Raw genomic sequence first — 14,972 nt, 5'->3', positions numbered from 1 at the left:
ATTTTTCTAAAACTTATCTAAAAAATATATGAGCTAATAATAATAATAAAAAAAAGAATGTTTGCTTCTTTGGGAAGGATTTTAAAATACAGTGTTTCCATAGACACCTAACATAATGACTAATGAAACAAACTCAGTACTCCCCTTCCCTGCTGTTCCCACGAAGGAAATGAGCCCTCAGATGAGTAAATTACCGATTTCTTATTCTTTCTCATGGCTGGACTGGGGTGATTGTAATTGCACTGCTTCAGGCCAGAGTACATCACACTTGCCTACAGGAGATACAACTTATGCTCCACAAGTGCAGAGACAGCCTTATGCTGCTGCACACCCCTAGCATGTGGCTTTAGATCTCTAGTCCCTGAACCAATGAAAACCAATGTCCTCCTAGCGAAGGCTGGATGAGCTCTCATCTTCTTCTCAAACCCCATTGTGAGGCCTAGCATGATCAATAGAGCTTCTGTTCTGGCCTCTAATGTGTATGGCATGTTCATGCTAATATTAATAATACACTAGGGGCTTTATTGCCATGATTACCTCACTTAATCTTCATTTCATCCTTATAAAGTAGGTGCCACCATCCACAGTTGATGGAAAACTAAGCCGCAAAGCAGTTCAACAATTTTCCTAAGGACATGGAGCCAAGAAGTGGCAGAATCAAGATTGGAAGCCAGGTGTACCTGGTTCCCAAACTTTCACTACACGCTGTTGACTCCCAGCTAAGGCTGGCATCCTGCTCCATATCTGTTAAGTATAGATCCTGTTGTCTGTGGCCTTGGCCACTGGTGTGGGTCTAGCTTTAACCAGGAAGACCCTTTTTGGGTCCACGATATAGCCCCCACCCGATGATGAGTCTTGCCCAGAGATTCTATCCCTGGAGTTCCTGCTGGGCCCAGCCTTTTGGATAGAAGGGCTGCTGCAGAACAGATCAATGTTTGCTCTGCTCTCAGACCTTATCATCCTCACAGTTGGTTTAGCTGGGTCACAGAGCTAGTCACTGCAAAAATTCATGTGATCTTGGGTCATTTCCAGGTAATGTCAGGTCCCAATTTATTCCCCAGTTTCATGGATAATGTTTACAACTCAACTCTCAACCAGTTAGCACAGTAGATTTCCCTGGACAAAAATACATGTTCAAAATGAGCTCATAATGACCCAATCACAGAACAAGAAGCAATAGAGATTCTGCCAGGACTGCTCGGTGAAAGTCTCTCTCTTTTTCCTACTGGACTAGAATTTGGGAGAATGTAAATCCTGCCATCTTGAGACCACATGTGGCTAGAAATAGAGTTAACACTGAGCAAGTTGAGTTAAGAGAAGGAGAAAAATAGACTGGGCCCTCTGAGCCCTATATCAAGATACACAGAAAGGCAAATTTATTTCTGGATTATCTATGCACATTAACCAATGAATTGCCTATTTTTGCTTAAGCTAATTTAGGTTGTGATTAAAGACTCCTACTTATATAGTTCCTGTGCCTTAATTTTACCTTTCCTGCCTTGAATTCCAGTTCCTCTAGGCCTGGGGCCTACATTCAGTCTGATGGCCAAGGTCTTGCCAGCTCTTTCCTGACCTGACCTCCTTCGTGCTGATCAGCTGTGGTGCTTTTGGGTGCCACACATCCGATTCCCCTTCTAAGAGCTCAGCCCACCCATCCAGATGTTCCAAAATGGGACCCTTGACCCTTCCCATTAACCTCCTTATCTGAGTACTGGGCTGTGGCATCCTATATAGATTTCCCAGGACAAATATCCTAGGAACATACTACTCAATTTGTCTCCTGGGGACCATGAGAACAAACATGTTTCTCTCTGCCTTTATATGTTTCTCAGATTCTGGAATTTGTTTACTTAGATTTAATACATCTTATGAGTAATACCCAATGCTGTTGTTTTTCATTGTTGACATGAGAGAAGGAGGTTGGGGGATGGAGGTGGGAATGTAAATTGATACAACCTTTCTGGAAATGAGTTGGCAATAAGACTCAATAATTCCTTAAATATATCAATGCTCTTTGGCCCAGTAATTTCACTTCTAAAATATCCAGTATAAAGAACTTATGCAAAAGAAGTAAAATGCTTTTTTCACAGGTAATTTTATGATAGAGTTATTTATAAGAGAAAAACATCTGGAAATGAAACAAATGCACAACAGTAGGGCATGTATTTTTGTAAACCAGTTGACATATAAAAGATGGAAGCTACTAGAACTTTTAAAAATAAGTATGCCTTTAAAATGCTCATAAAATTCTCATGGATCTAGTAATTCCATCCCTAATAATGTAAGACAATAACCTAAAATGTAGACCAAAATATACACACAAAGGTTGATAAATTATTCATAAGATTGAGAAACTAGAATCAAGTTAAATATCCAACACTAGTGGCATGGGAAAATATTTTTGCTGTAATATTAAGTGAAAAATCAAGATAAAATCCTATATTCTATATGATCTCAACTATGTAAAACAAAATTATACATGCATAGAAAAAAAGGCAAAGAAGTAAATGTGTTAAAATATTAAACAGTGATTGCCTCTGGGAGATAACTAATATTTTCATCTTTATAACTTCTGTGTTTTTCAAAATTTGCACCATGGGCATGTGCAATTTTTTTAATAGAGAAAGTTATTATAAAAAGATGGTAAGTATGTAAACTACATAGCAACGTGAAGATTGTTTATGAAATAACGTTAAGTGAAAAAAGATGTATATAAAAACTTACTGTGATTGCAATTATGTAAATATGTTTCTGAATATAGACATGAACTAAAAGGGAAAATGTATAAATAGAATTAGGTTTTGTATTGTGCTAAGGCTGTGGGACTAGGAGTGATTTATTTTTCTTCTCTAAAGATCTCTTTAAAGTTGTTTTAATGATGTGTATGCAGTTTTTGAACCAACTTCCCTGTGCACGTCCACTGTGCTGCTAACTTTCTGGCTGTGAGGGCAGGAGTCCTCTGGCTTGGCTTTATTCCTAGTGCTGGCCACTCTGAACCGGCTTCACAGGCTGTGTTGGCTCTAAAAATGGCCAAGAGGCAGGTAACAATGGCTAGGTTGGCCTCTCTTGTTCTTTTAGACTCCAGAGGGGCTGAGTTTACATCATGGGGGACTTTAATTGGAGACAAAGTCCAAAGTTGTCATGTAGTGGCCAGCAGGCTCAGTCTATCACAATTTAACATAGGTATTGTTTTAATAAGGTTGAGAGAGGATAAGAAACTCTGTGAATATTTGTAATCAGGAACAAATCTAGGTGGGATTTTTTTCTGAGGTTTGTATGATATCTTAGGAAATCAATTGTCTCTTCAGGACACAACCTAGTTAATACAAAAGCCCCAGGGACTATGATGTCCCTGCCATTCCAGGCTTTCCTTATCCCCAGCCAAGTGGGTCAGCTTGAATTCTGTCTGGGAAAGAAGACTCCGTGGGCCAATATCACAAATGAAGTGATATATATATATATGTAAAACTGCAAAAGGCAAAGGATTTAGAATCAGATAGATCTGGATCTGAATCCTGACACCATCACTTATTAACTGTATTCACGTGGGCAATTCTCCTAATCATGCGGCATCGTGGTTGCTCATCTGCAAACCAGGAAAGATGATTCTGTCTTATGGGGTAGTGAGTAGGGTTATGTGAAAAATATATAGAAAGTATCTAACAGAGCTCTGGCACAGAGTACCAGTATTTGGATACTTCCTAAATGCTGGCCTTGTAGTCTATACCATCAAAAGGTTATGACCATTTGACAAGGGTACCAAGATAAATCAATGGGAAAGAGCAGTCTTTTCAACAAATGGTGCTAGGAAAACTGGACAGCCACATGCAAAAAAGGTAAGTTGGACTCCTATTCCACATCATATAAAAAAAATTAACTCATGGGAGCACATCTTTGTGACCTTGGGTCAGGCAACATTTTCTTAGATATGATACCAAAAGTAAAAGCAACAAAAGGAAAAATAGATAAATTAAACTTGATCAAAATTAAAACCTTTTCTGCTTCAAAGGACATCAAGCAAGTGAAAAGACAACCCAAAGAATGGGGAAAAATATTTGTAAATCATATATCTGATAAAAGATTTCGTAACCAGAATACATATTTAAAAACTCTTATAACTCAACAATAAAAAGACAAATATAATTTAATTAAAAATGGGTAAGGGAAAATAATTTGACTAAACATTTCTCCAAAGATGATATACAAATGGCCAATAAGTACATGAAAATATGTTCAACATTATTAGTCATTAGGGAAATACAAATCAAAACTACTATGAGATAGGACTTTACCCCCACTAAGATGGCTATAATCAAAAGTCAGCTAATATCAAGTGTTAGAGAGGAGGTGGGGGAAATGGAAGGGCCCTACATTGCTGATGAGAACATAAAATCGTATAGCTACTTTGGAAAACAGTTTGGTAGTTTCTCAAAATGTTTATCCTAACATTACATTACCATATGACCCAGCAATTCCATTTCTAGGTTTACATCCAAGAGAATTAAAAACATATGTCCACAGCAAACCCTGTATACAAATGTCCGTAGCAGCATTATTCACAATAGCCAAAAAATGTAAACAACCAAAAATTTCCATCAATAGATGAATGGATAAACAAATTGTGATATATCCATACAGTAGAAGATTATTTGACAATAAAAAGAAATGGGGTACTGATATATGCCACAGTATGGATGAGCCTTGAAAACATTATGTTAAGTAAAAAATGCTAGTCACAAAAGGCCACATATCATATAATTCCATTTATATGAAATGTCCAGAATAGGCAAATCCATACACACAGAAAGTAGATTAGTGGTTGCCTGGGCCTGGAAAAAGGCAGAAATGGGGAGTGACTGCTAATGGCTATAGAGTTTCTTTGTGGGGAGATGATAATGTTGTGGAATTAGTGGTGATGGTTGGACAACTCTGTGAATGTACTGAAAACCACTAAATGGTGCTCTTTAAAGGATGAATTTTATGACGTGAATTATATCTCAATAAAGCTGTTATTTAACAAAAGCTATGACCATCACTTTTTTTTGTTTTTTTTTGTTTTTTTGTTATTTTTATTCCAGTTTTTTTTTTTAATTAATGTTATGATAGATTACAACCTTGTGAGATTTCAGTTGTACATTATTGTTAGTCATGTTGTGGGTACACCTCTTCCCCCTTTGTGCCCTCCCCCCACCCCCCTTTTCCCTTATGACCATCACTTTTAACTTGATGGTGGGAATATAAAAATCTTCCTAGAAGTGTGATAAAGTATATTGATCATTGCCACATATACTAGTTCTCCTCAAAGCAGGGCCCTTCTCTGTGGGAAGATTCTATGTCTCTATTGAATTTAGGAGTGGCCATATGACTTGCTGTGACCAAGGAAATGTGGGCAGAAGTGACCCCTTCTAAAATTGTTTAAGAGCAGGGATATGGCTCACCACCTGTCCCTTTTTCCTTTGCCGTGATGATCCTTATGGCAGCTGCTGTCAGTATCTTCCTGCACTCTCACGTATTCTCCTGGCACTTATTGTTTCTCTACATGTTGAATGACTTCCAATTGCCGACACCTGCAAATCTCTCCTGAGGGCTTCCTCTGGTCACTGGAATCTGCTATGTCCATACACTGAGCAGATTGGAAGTAACACCCCGAGCCCTACTCCCACGCCCCTCAGAGGGATGACTCTGAGGCTTACTTTCCACACTGACTCCCAGGCTTCCCTAGTAGGGTTAAGTCCCAATTGGCCTCCGTGGTAGCTTGCTTGATAATGAGACTTTCTTTCCTTTCTTCCCTTTACTGTATCACTTCTCCCAAAGTCTCTGGAATCACCTCCCAAATAAACCATTTGCACTAAAATATTTATCTCAAGGTCTTCTTAGGGAACCCAAACTAAGACACCCAGCAATGTTCCAAACAGAGGATACTTGTCAGCCTGGGTGCCAGAGTAAAGATGATGTAGAGCAGAGCTGACTCCACTCCATGAAGGACATGTACCAAAAGTGAAAAATAACCCTTTTTTGTGTGCGTGAGGAAGATTGGCCCTGAGCTAACACCTGTTGCCAATCTTCCTCTTTTTGCTTGAGGAAGATTGTCACTGAGCTAACATCTGTGCCAAACTTCCTCTATTTTACGTGGGATGCCCCCACAGTGTGGCTTGACGAGCAGAGCTAGGTCTGTGCTTGGGATCCAAACCTGTGATGTGGAGAGCACAAACTTAACCACTACGCTACTGCATCAGCCCCTAAACTTTTGCTTTTTAGGCCTCTGCAATTTTGATGTCATTGTCACTTCAGTGTAACCTAGCCTGTCATGACTAGTGAACTATGAATACCTGTCCTCAGTAATTCTCGTTCCACAAATTTTTCCTAATAAAGATGCACACAAAAATACTTATACAAGAACATTCATTGTGGTGTTATTTATAATTAAATAATTGGGGACAATTTAATACATAATAATAGGGGAGTTAAAAATAAAATAGAATGCTCTTCAGGTATATAAAATTTCCTCTTAGAACATATTTAATAACATTGAGATGTTATTAATGTCCATACTATATTCAAATAAAATGTTCACACTGTATTCAAATAAAAACAGTGTATACAGTATCATTCTAATTTTTTTTTAAATTACATATATATTTGCATATCCATGTACAAAAAGTAACAGTCTTTTTAGTCTCATGGTATAGGATTTACTTGGATAGGAGAAAAATATTTTCTCATACTGCCTCCCTTCTATCACAGAGGTTATAGGAGAACAAACTTTCCAAAAAGAAAAGAAGAAACTATAGTTGGACTTGTGGGTCAAATGACTAAATAAGTTCATGCTTCAATAAGCCCCTTCATTTCTATCAAATAGTAATATTGGATAATATATGCAAAAAGAAATGAAAATATATAATTGGGCTCCATTGTGAGGGAAATATTTTCATGAAGCTGAAATGTATAGAAATGCAAAAGGGCAAGCGGTCCTGAGGCTGCTTCCTTGCTGAGATCTGGATATAGAAGCAGATAGTAGCAGCTGAAAGTCTGCCTCCTGTGGTATAACAGGGATTAAAAGGGCACTATAGGAGGGGCTTGCCCCATGGCATAGTGGTTAAGTCCAGTGTGCTCCACTTTGGTGGCCCAGGTTTACGGGTTTGGATCCTGGGTGCAGACCTACACCACTTGTCAAGCTATGCTGTAGTGGCAACCCACATACAAAATAGAAGAAGATTGGCACAGACGTTAGCTCAGGGCTAATCTTTCTCAAGCAAAAAGAAGGGGCAGATTGGCAACAGATGTTAGCTCAGAGAGAATCTTCCTCACCAAAAAAAAAAAGAAAAAGAAAAAGAAACAGAAAAAAAGAGCTCTATAGGAGATGAGGATCAGAGACAAGATCTTCTGTTTAGAGCAAGGACTTAGAGTGGGACCCCCCTGTCATGAAAGGAACCTAGGAAAAAAAATGCTGCTGCAGCACTTTCTGGGCTCCTGTGAGTTGCAGGCCTAGAGACGTGAGGAATATAGCTGTAGGAATCAGAAGCAATGCCAAGCTATCCTGCTGACTTTTTGTCATTGGATCCGCCATATCCCCAATATTTACCAGGTACTGAACTGAAGATGTGGGTAGAGTCAACTGTAAAAACCACAGTATAGAGAGATGTGAGCATAGTGGGAGTTTGGGGGGTCAGGGATGAGGGGAGAGAATAACAGAAAACTTCCTCCTCAAAGTGATCTTACCAATTAAAATTTCAAATTGCATAAAGAAATTGAATACCAAAAATGATACTAAACAAAATCAACAATTATAACCTGAATTCACTCCAGATGAAACTTATTTTATAGAACAAAGATTTTAAAATAAGCATATTGAGGATGTTCAAAGAAACAAATGAAGACATTAAAACAGAATAAGAAATTATGAAACAGAATAGGCAGAAATAAAACAAGAACAGGTGGATAAGAACAAAATTAGAAATCTCAGAAATTAAAAATATATAGTCGTTGAAATATTGGAAATGACAGAAAAAATTCTAGACTAGACATGGTCAAAAAATGAATTTATGAATGCAAGCTACTTGCGGGGAACTCAGAATCAGTGCAGTAAGATAAAATAATAAAAATTATGAAAATCAGTTAAGAACCACGGAAGGCCACTTGAGAGAATCCAAAATTCGTCTAACAGAAATTTTTAAAGAAGAGAGTCAAAGGAGTGGAGGAAAAGCAATATAAGAAAGATAATTTGCCAATAATTTCTCAGAATTAAAGAAAGTCATAGATTCTCAGGTGGAAAGTACCATAGATTCTCAGTGCACCAAGAAGGGTAAAGAGAAATAAATTCACACCTAGACATGTCAAAGTGAAAAAGAAGAATGTTAATATTAAAAAACAGTCTTGAAACTTACCCAAGTTAAGTTACCGAAAACAATTAAATAATTGCAGATTCGCATCAGCAACTATGGATGTCAGGAAACAGTGAAAACAATTCTAAAAGTACACAGCAAAGTCTTCTTCAAACTAGAATTTATACCTACCCAAGCTATCATTCCAGAGAGAAGTCAAAATAAGGGCATATACAGATTAAGAGGGTTGCCCATGGGCTCTCACTAAAATAGCTATTCAAGGATTCACTTTAGTAAGGTAACATATGAAAATCCTGGGATACAATAAACAGGATAAGACAAAAATTCAAAAGCTGTGCAGGAAAATCAATTAGCCCCTAATCATCATCATCATCATCATCATCATCAAAATCATCATCACTGTTTTTCTTTTTGGCAAAAGTTTAATTTAAAAGTCTAAATAATAACTAGGTGTTCACAGGGCAGTGTTCAATAGGCAGTTATAGCATGCTAAGGCTCTTTTTGTGGCTGAAAGGATGACAGAAGTTTTGAATAACTGTAGACTTTGTAAGAAAATGTATAGTCAAGTATATATCCAAAGGGTAACCAGTTAAAGGTGAGAAATAAAGTCTACAGCATCTAAATCTGCAGATGGGTAAAAAAGCAGGTAATATACAAAATATAATCCTCAAAAAGGCAGGGCAAAAGAAAAAAAGGGGAAATGAATAGTAAACAGAAAGCACAAATATGGTGGTAGAAATATGTCCAAATATATTAGTACTTATAATAAATATAAATAGATTAAATTCACCTGTCGCAATACAGAGATTATTAGATTCTATTTTTAAAAAAAGATTATGCTTTCAAAAGATGACCATAAATGGGAAAGGGAGAAGGATAGCTCCCTACCAATTATAAAGACAGCATTAAAATTAAGATCTATTATAACTAAAACAGAGTAGAGTCACTGCAAAGTAAGATGGAAGACCAATGGAATAGCACAGAGAGCTCAGAAGCAGATTCTGTATAGGAAAATTGATAGATGACAGACATGTAATTGCTAATAAGGGGGAGAAAGGATGGACTAGTTGTTGTACGGTACTGAGATAATGGGTTATCCATATGTAGACAAAAAAATTAAACCCCTAACTCATATCATACACAACGATCAGTTCTAAATGAGATAAAGACCCATGTGTGACATAAAACTTGACAATTTTTAGAACACAGGAGAATATAATATCCAGATAGAGGAGGGTTTCTTAAATAAATCACAAAAGCAAAGCTCATAAAGCAAGAAGATTAATAAATTCAATTACATTAAAAGAAAAAAACCTTCTATAAATCAAAAAACACAGCCATCGTCTGGGAGAAGATATCTGCAATGCACATATAGTGACAGAGTATTGATATTCAGACTAATAAAGAACTACAAATCAATAAAAAGAAACAACCCAGTAAAAATGGACAAAGGTTATGAAAAGTCAATTCACAAAAGCAGAAGCCAAAGTGGTCAATAAACATACAAAAAGATAATCGATTCCACCAGTAATCAGGGTAACACATATTACAAAAACAATGGGGCGCCATTTCATGCTTATCGTGATGACTGGTAAAAAGTCCTAAGTCTGACAATTCCAGTTGTTGAGGATTCAGGGAAATGTAAACTCTTATATTTTGCTGTAGGAAGAGTACATTTGTTCAACTACTTTAGAAAACAATTAGCCATTATGTGGTAAATTTGAAGATGCATATAATGAGCAATTCCTCTCCTAGCTATATGCCCCAGAGAAATTCTCATACTTACGACAGGGAGACACATTAAAAAATGCTCTTTTTAGCATTGTTTACAGTTGAAAAAAAACTGGCAATAACCTAAATTATGATCAATAGAACGTATAAAGAAATTGTGATGTAATCATATGCGGAATACCACACAGCAGTTAAAAGGAATGCACCAGAGCTACATGTAACTACATAGATGAATCTCTACAATATAATAATGAGTAGAAGAAAAGTCACAGAATGACATTTATAGTGTGACATCATTTATAGGACTTTGTCAAACAACACCAGTTATACAAGTTATATTTTTGGATACACATATATGGAAAAATGTTGAAATTATTACAGTGGTTACCTATAGGCTAAAGGGGAAAGATACAATCAGGTAGGAGTACAGAAAAGTCTCAACTAAATCTATATATTTTTAAATAGGGGACTCTGTGGCATAGATATGACATGATAAAGCCAAAGTGTTTGGTGCGGAGGGGGGACAGTAAATGTTCATTATATTCTACTCTTTTCTGTATACTCAAAATTATTAATAATAAATAAATTAAGAGTTTAAAGAAGATAACGCAGATTGTTAAGGCTTCCAAATTCTCAGTCAGCATTTCTGAAGGCTCCTAGTCTATGAGGAATGGCAGCATCAGACTGTAGTTCTGTGTTGAGGATGGTCTCAACAGCTTCAGGAGCCCCAACAAAGTAGCACCTTCCACCGGTAGCCCTAGAGAGGTAGTAAGCCCACTGGTAGTGCTGCAGCTTGCAGTGAAAGACAGCTAATAACAATCGGGGAAAGTACCTGGACATGGAATACAGTTGTCCAGATAACAATGGTCTAATGGTGCTTCCTAACCTTTGCAAGTCATGGATAACATTTGTCTGACACACTGGAGAAGAGGCTACCACCCTGGGGGCTCCAGCTGCCCCAGGTCCTACCTGTCCCTCTGAGAGCTGAGTGTGTCAACATCTCACAGTGTCTATCTCACAAAATCACATAAGTGTAGCCTACTTGCAGTACCCAGTGTGCCACAACCAACTTTTGGGAAGCTTTGGCCCAGAAGGTACTCTTCTCTCATGTAAAAGCAGGGAAAATTATACACCTGCACTTAACATTTTTCAATTCCACAGTTGGGCAAAAGGAGTGCACTGAGGGTCACAACTACTCTATTTGACTTTGTGCAGTAGCAATTAGGAACAGAAAGAGCTGGCACAAAAGAACTGCAGTTAACAGAGTCTGAAAGTTTCCTTCTAAAGCAACTGAAGTCAGATCAAGAACTCTCTCCACTTCGTATGTTGGAATCCTATCAGGGTGTGACCACATGAGACTAGGATGTGAAAGCAGGCTATCTGGGTCAGCACACGTGGAGTAGAACAGGACACAATCACAAAGAAGAGCAACCCTTCACCAACACCTTCGTGGGGAGGGATTGGTAGGTCACACAACTGAGCCACTTTACTTACATTAGCCCATGATTTGGAATTTCTATATATATCAATCAGATATGTTAAACATAGTTCATTCTATGGAATAGATTAAACATTTTCAAACTAGTTCATCTTCGTCTTCTAAAGTCCCAAGTTCTATCAGGTGGAAATACAGTTAGGTCACCAGAACTGGGTGGATCCAACTTCCACTTGCAGTCACTGTCTTATATCTCAGTTACATGGACTGAAGACGAGTCTTTGCGCTAGGATAGTGCCTGCAGAGGACAATTTCTCAATCTCCTTGTATGTGAGCCAACCGGCCCCCAGATACAGCACGACAGGCTTGATGGAAGGCAGAGATGACATGGCACAGCCAAATTGGTCACTAAAATATTGAAATACCTCCTTTTTTATTGGTAGTTAGCCACTCCTAGAGCCCCTCAACCCTGCCATGTGACCCCTCTGCCACACCAAGCCCCTCCCCAGGACCCCATCTCCCCACAGTCCAGTAACCAACGTGTTAACGCCTAACAGCAGGGCGTCACCAGGGCTGTTAAATATTTTGAATATCACCAATGGATAAAGATGAATATCACCAATGGATGAAGCTCCACACCCACTCTTGAGTGCTCACTACCCTGCTGGCATCATCACCCCCTTGGATTCCAAGAGAGAGCAGCTTCTCTTGTTGGCCAGTTTTGCCTCAAGTTCCCAAACCAAAATAAAATGCCTTTCTGGTAAAACTAAACTTCTCAACTTCCTGCTAGGCTAGATGCCAAGCCTAGGAGACAGAAGGACCTTTTAATCCCAGGGCCACAGCTTTGTTGGGGGACTTGTCCTTCCCATAAAGGTGACAAGAGTCATCCTGACCCTCAGCATGGAAGACCAAATCTGGTCATTTCCCCAGACTGGCCCTTCCTCATGAACCATCATCACCCTTCATTCCATGCCACTCACCAGGCAGCTTCCCCATTCCCCATGATTTTAAAACTTATTTCTCAAGAGACCAGAACACTCCCTTGACATATGAGTCCACGGAGTGATTGGGGAGAACTCGGCCCCAGAATACACAGCAACATCAGAGCATCAGCCCCGCTATCTGCAGAGTCAAGAGGAGGCGGCACAGAGCTGGGAGGGAGAAAAGAAACTGCCTGCAGGGCAGAGGATGGGAGGGAAGGGTTGTTCATGATGGGTGGGAGTTGTGCTGTCCATTCAGGGAGTCAAAGGAGGCGGGCAGGAATTGCATTTGCATAGGAAACCAGGCATTGCTCTAGGACACAAGGGAAAAGCCAAAACAGAACAGCAGCACCTACTCACCAGGGCTGGTTATTGTCAGGAGGTCAAGCTGCCGCTGTTGCTGCAAAAGAAAACACATTGTGAGAGCACTGATTTGAGCCAGAGCCAACCTGGTGCTTAGCTGGTCAGGGTGGATGTGCAAAGGGAATGCTCAGTCACACAGAGCAGGGTACCATGTGGAAAAGGTGGTGCTCCCCCACAATTCTGCAGACAGGCCTAGCACCCTAGAGACAAAGGGACATGGAGGGCCTCTTTGTCTTGGATGGTTAGAGCTGAGAGGTCTTCCAGCCAAACCTATATTATACTTAGAGAAAATGAGGCCCTGAGAGGAATGTGGCTTACCTATAGCCACAAAGAAAGTCCCTTTCCAGACTCCCAGCCATGGGCTCATTCCTTTGTACCAGATGGCCTTAAATTTCTCTTTGCTCATACTGGCTGCACTGGGTAAGCGATATCCTGGCAACCTCTTTGCTTTGGGTCCTTAAGTCACTGCTACCCTCCTGAAACTCCTTTCTAACCAAGATACTCCTGGGCTGGTAAATTTCTTGAATCTGCTCAACAATGCTATGTCAGTTTCAACTACTGATGATCAAAACATTCCTTCTCTTAACTGAATCCTCATCTCTTTGTATTACACAACATTCATGGAAAATAATATTTCTCGGGTATACTAGGCCATATAGATGAGGCTGCTTGTGTCTGGAGGCAACTTGCCTTGGCTACCCCAAGGGCTGAGGTGATCAATATCTCAGGAGGCTTGCCCCCTGTCACAGCATATTTATGAGAAAGCTCTGTCCTACATTGGACGTCGTGGGAACCTGGAGGTGGAGAAGTCGGTACTGGAGGCGACGGTGGGGGTGGGGCGTTGGGGAGGCGGGTAGTGGTGAACAACTCTCTTGAAGACTTAAGAGTGAGGATTCCTTAAGCCCCAGTCCATCTCTTTCTATTTCCTACACTTGATTTTCTATAAACAGTACTGGAAATCTATAATTTTTTTCTTAAAGGGAGTTCAAACAAACTCCATTTTGAGAACCACTGCTCCAGGATACACATTGCAGGATCTTTTGATTACCTGGTATTTCATCTAGTGGATTCATTTCACTTGCATTTCCCTCTTTATCTTGCCTCTCTCCAAGAATGGCTCCCTGAAATTCTGCTAAAGCAGAAAGGGGAAGGCAGCAACATTTTTTGAGTACTAACTATAGGCCAGACGCAGTACCAGGTGCTTTGATGTGCCATTTCTTTTCATACTCTCAGCAATCCTATAGGGTTGGTAATGTATAAGGGTGGGACATGAGATTCAAAGAGGAGAAATTATCTGCCCAAGACCACATCTTCGCTAAATGGCAGGGCCAGGATTAGAATTCAGTCAGTTCTAATCCCGGCTTGAAAGCCCAAAATACAATGCACATAAATCGCTTAGCATGATACATACTCAATAGGTGCTCAATAAAAAGAGCTATTTTTTTTGTATTGATGTTTTGTTACTGATAGACCATGTGACTCTTGGTTTATAAAAACTGCCTCTTCCCTTTTCATAGAATTATGGATACCTAGAGCTCAAAGGTCAATGAGGCTGACCTGCCACCAGGACAGGAACCCCTCTGCAACACCCCCGGCAGTTGGATGAACTGCTTCCGTTTTATCCCTCCTCTTGAGGGTGAGCTCACTACTTCTTATCAGTGGATGGCTCTACTTTGAGCAAGGTTAAAAGCCACTTCCTTGTGACAGCATCACTGTTTCTAGCTGCCTCAGACCACGACAAGTTTGCAGATCTGCAGATCTGTGTCTTCTTCTCTCTTGGGTAAATATTCCCAGTTCCTTTGCCTTTTCCTCGTAAGACCTGGTGTCAGATCTCCTTGGCCTTGTGGTCTCTCTCCTCCTCCATTTAACTTTGAACTATCCCCGGTCAAAACCTCTTTAAGATCTCTCTTACCCCTTGCTTCAATGACTTCTCATGGGCCTAAAACCAAACTGTATCCTTTCAGAGCCTTCTCACTCACACATCCCTGTTTTCCTGCCAGCTCATAACTCATTCCAGTTGTCATTTTCAAGAAAACAATGCAATTCCAAGATGTCACTGACCTACATTGTGAACGCACATCCTCGCTGCTGAAATGAAACACACACCCACACACGCGGGCT

At 39.5% G+C, this 14,972-nt stretch overlaps 1 protein-coding gene across 4 annotated transcripts in view; it reads right to left on the bottom strand.

The window, feature by feature from the left end:
- The window catches only part of AGBL4 (AGBL carboxypeptidase 4), a 1,241,053-nt gene that overhangs the window by 345,273 nt on the left and 880,808 nt on the right, over positions 1 to 14,972 (bottom strand). For all 4 annotated transcript variants that reach the window (XM_046660687.1, XM_046660683.1, XM_046660686.1 and 1 more), the window contains exon 6: positions 12,849 to 12,888. In XM_046660687.1, the coding sequence (XP_046516643.1) occupies positions 12,849 to 12,888 (40 nt within the window). The remainder of the gene's footprint in view (positions 1 to 12,848; positions 12,889 to 14,972) is intronic.

Source organism: Equus quagga, chromosome 5 (assembly GCF_021613505.1).
Source record: "Equus quagga isolate Etosha38 chromosome 5, UCLA_HA_Equagga_1.0, whole genome shotgun sequence".
NCBI lineage: Eukaryota > Metazoa > Chordata > Mammalia > Perissodactyla > Equidae > Equus > Equus quagga.
The sequence above is the reverse complement of the archived record's forward strand: the minus strand, read 5'-3'. Positions and strand labels throughout refer to the sequence as shown.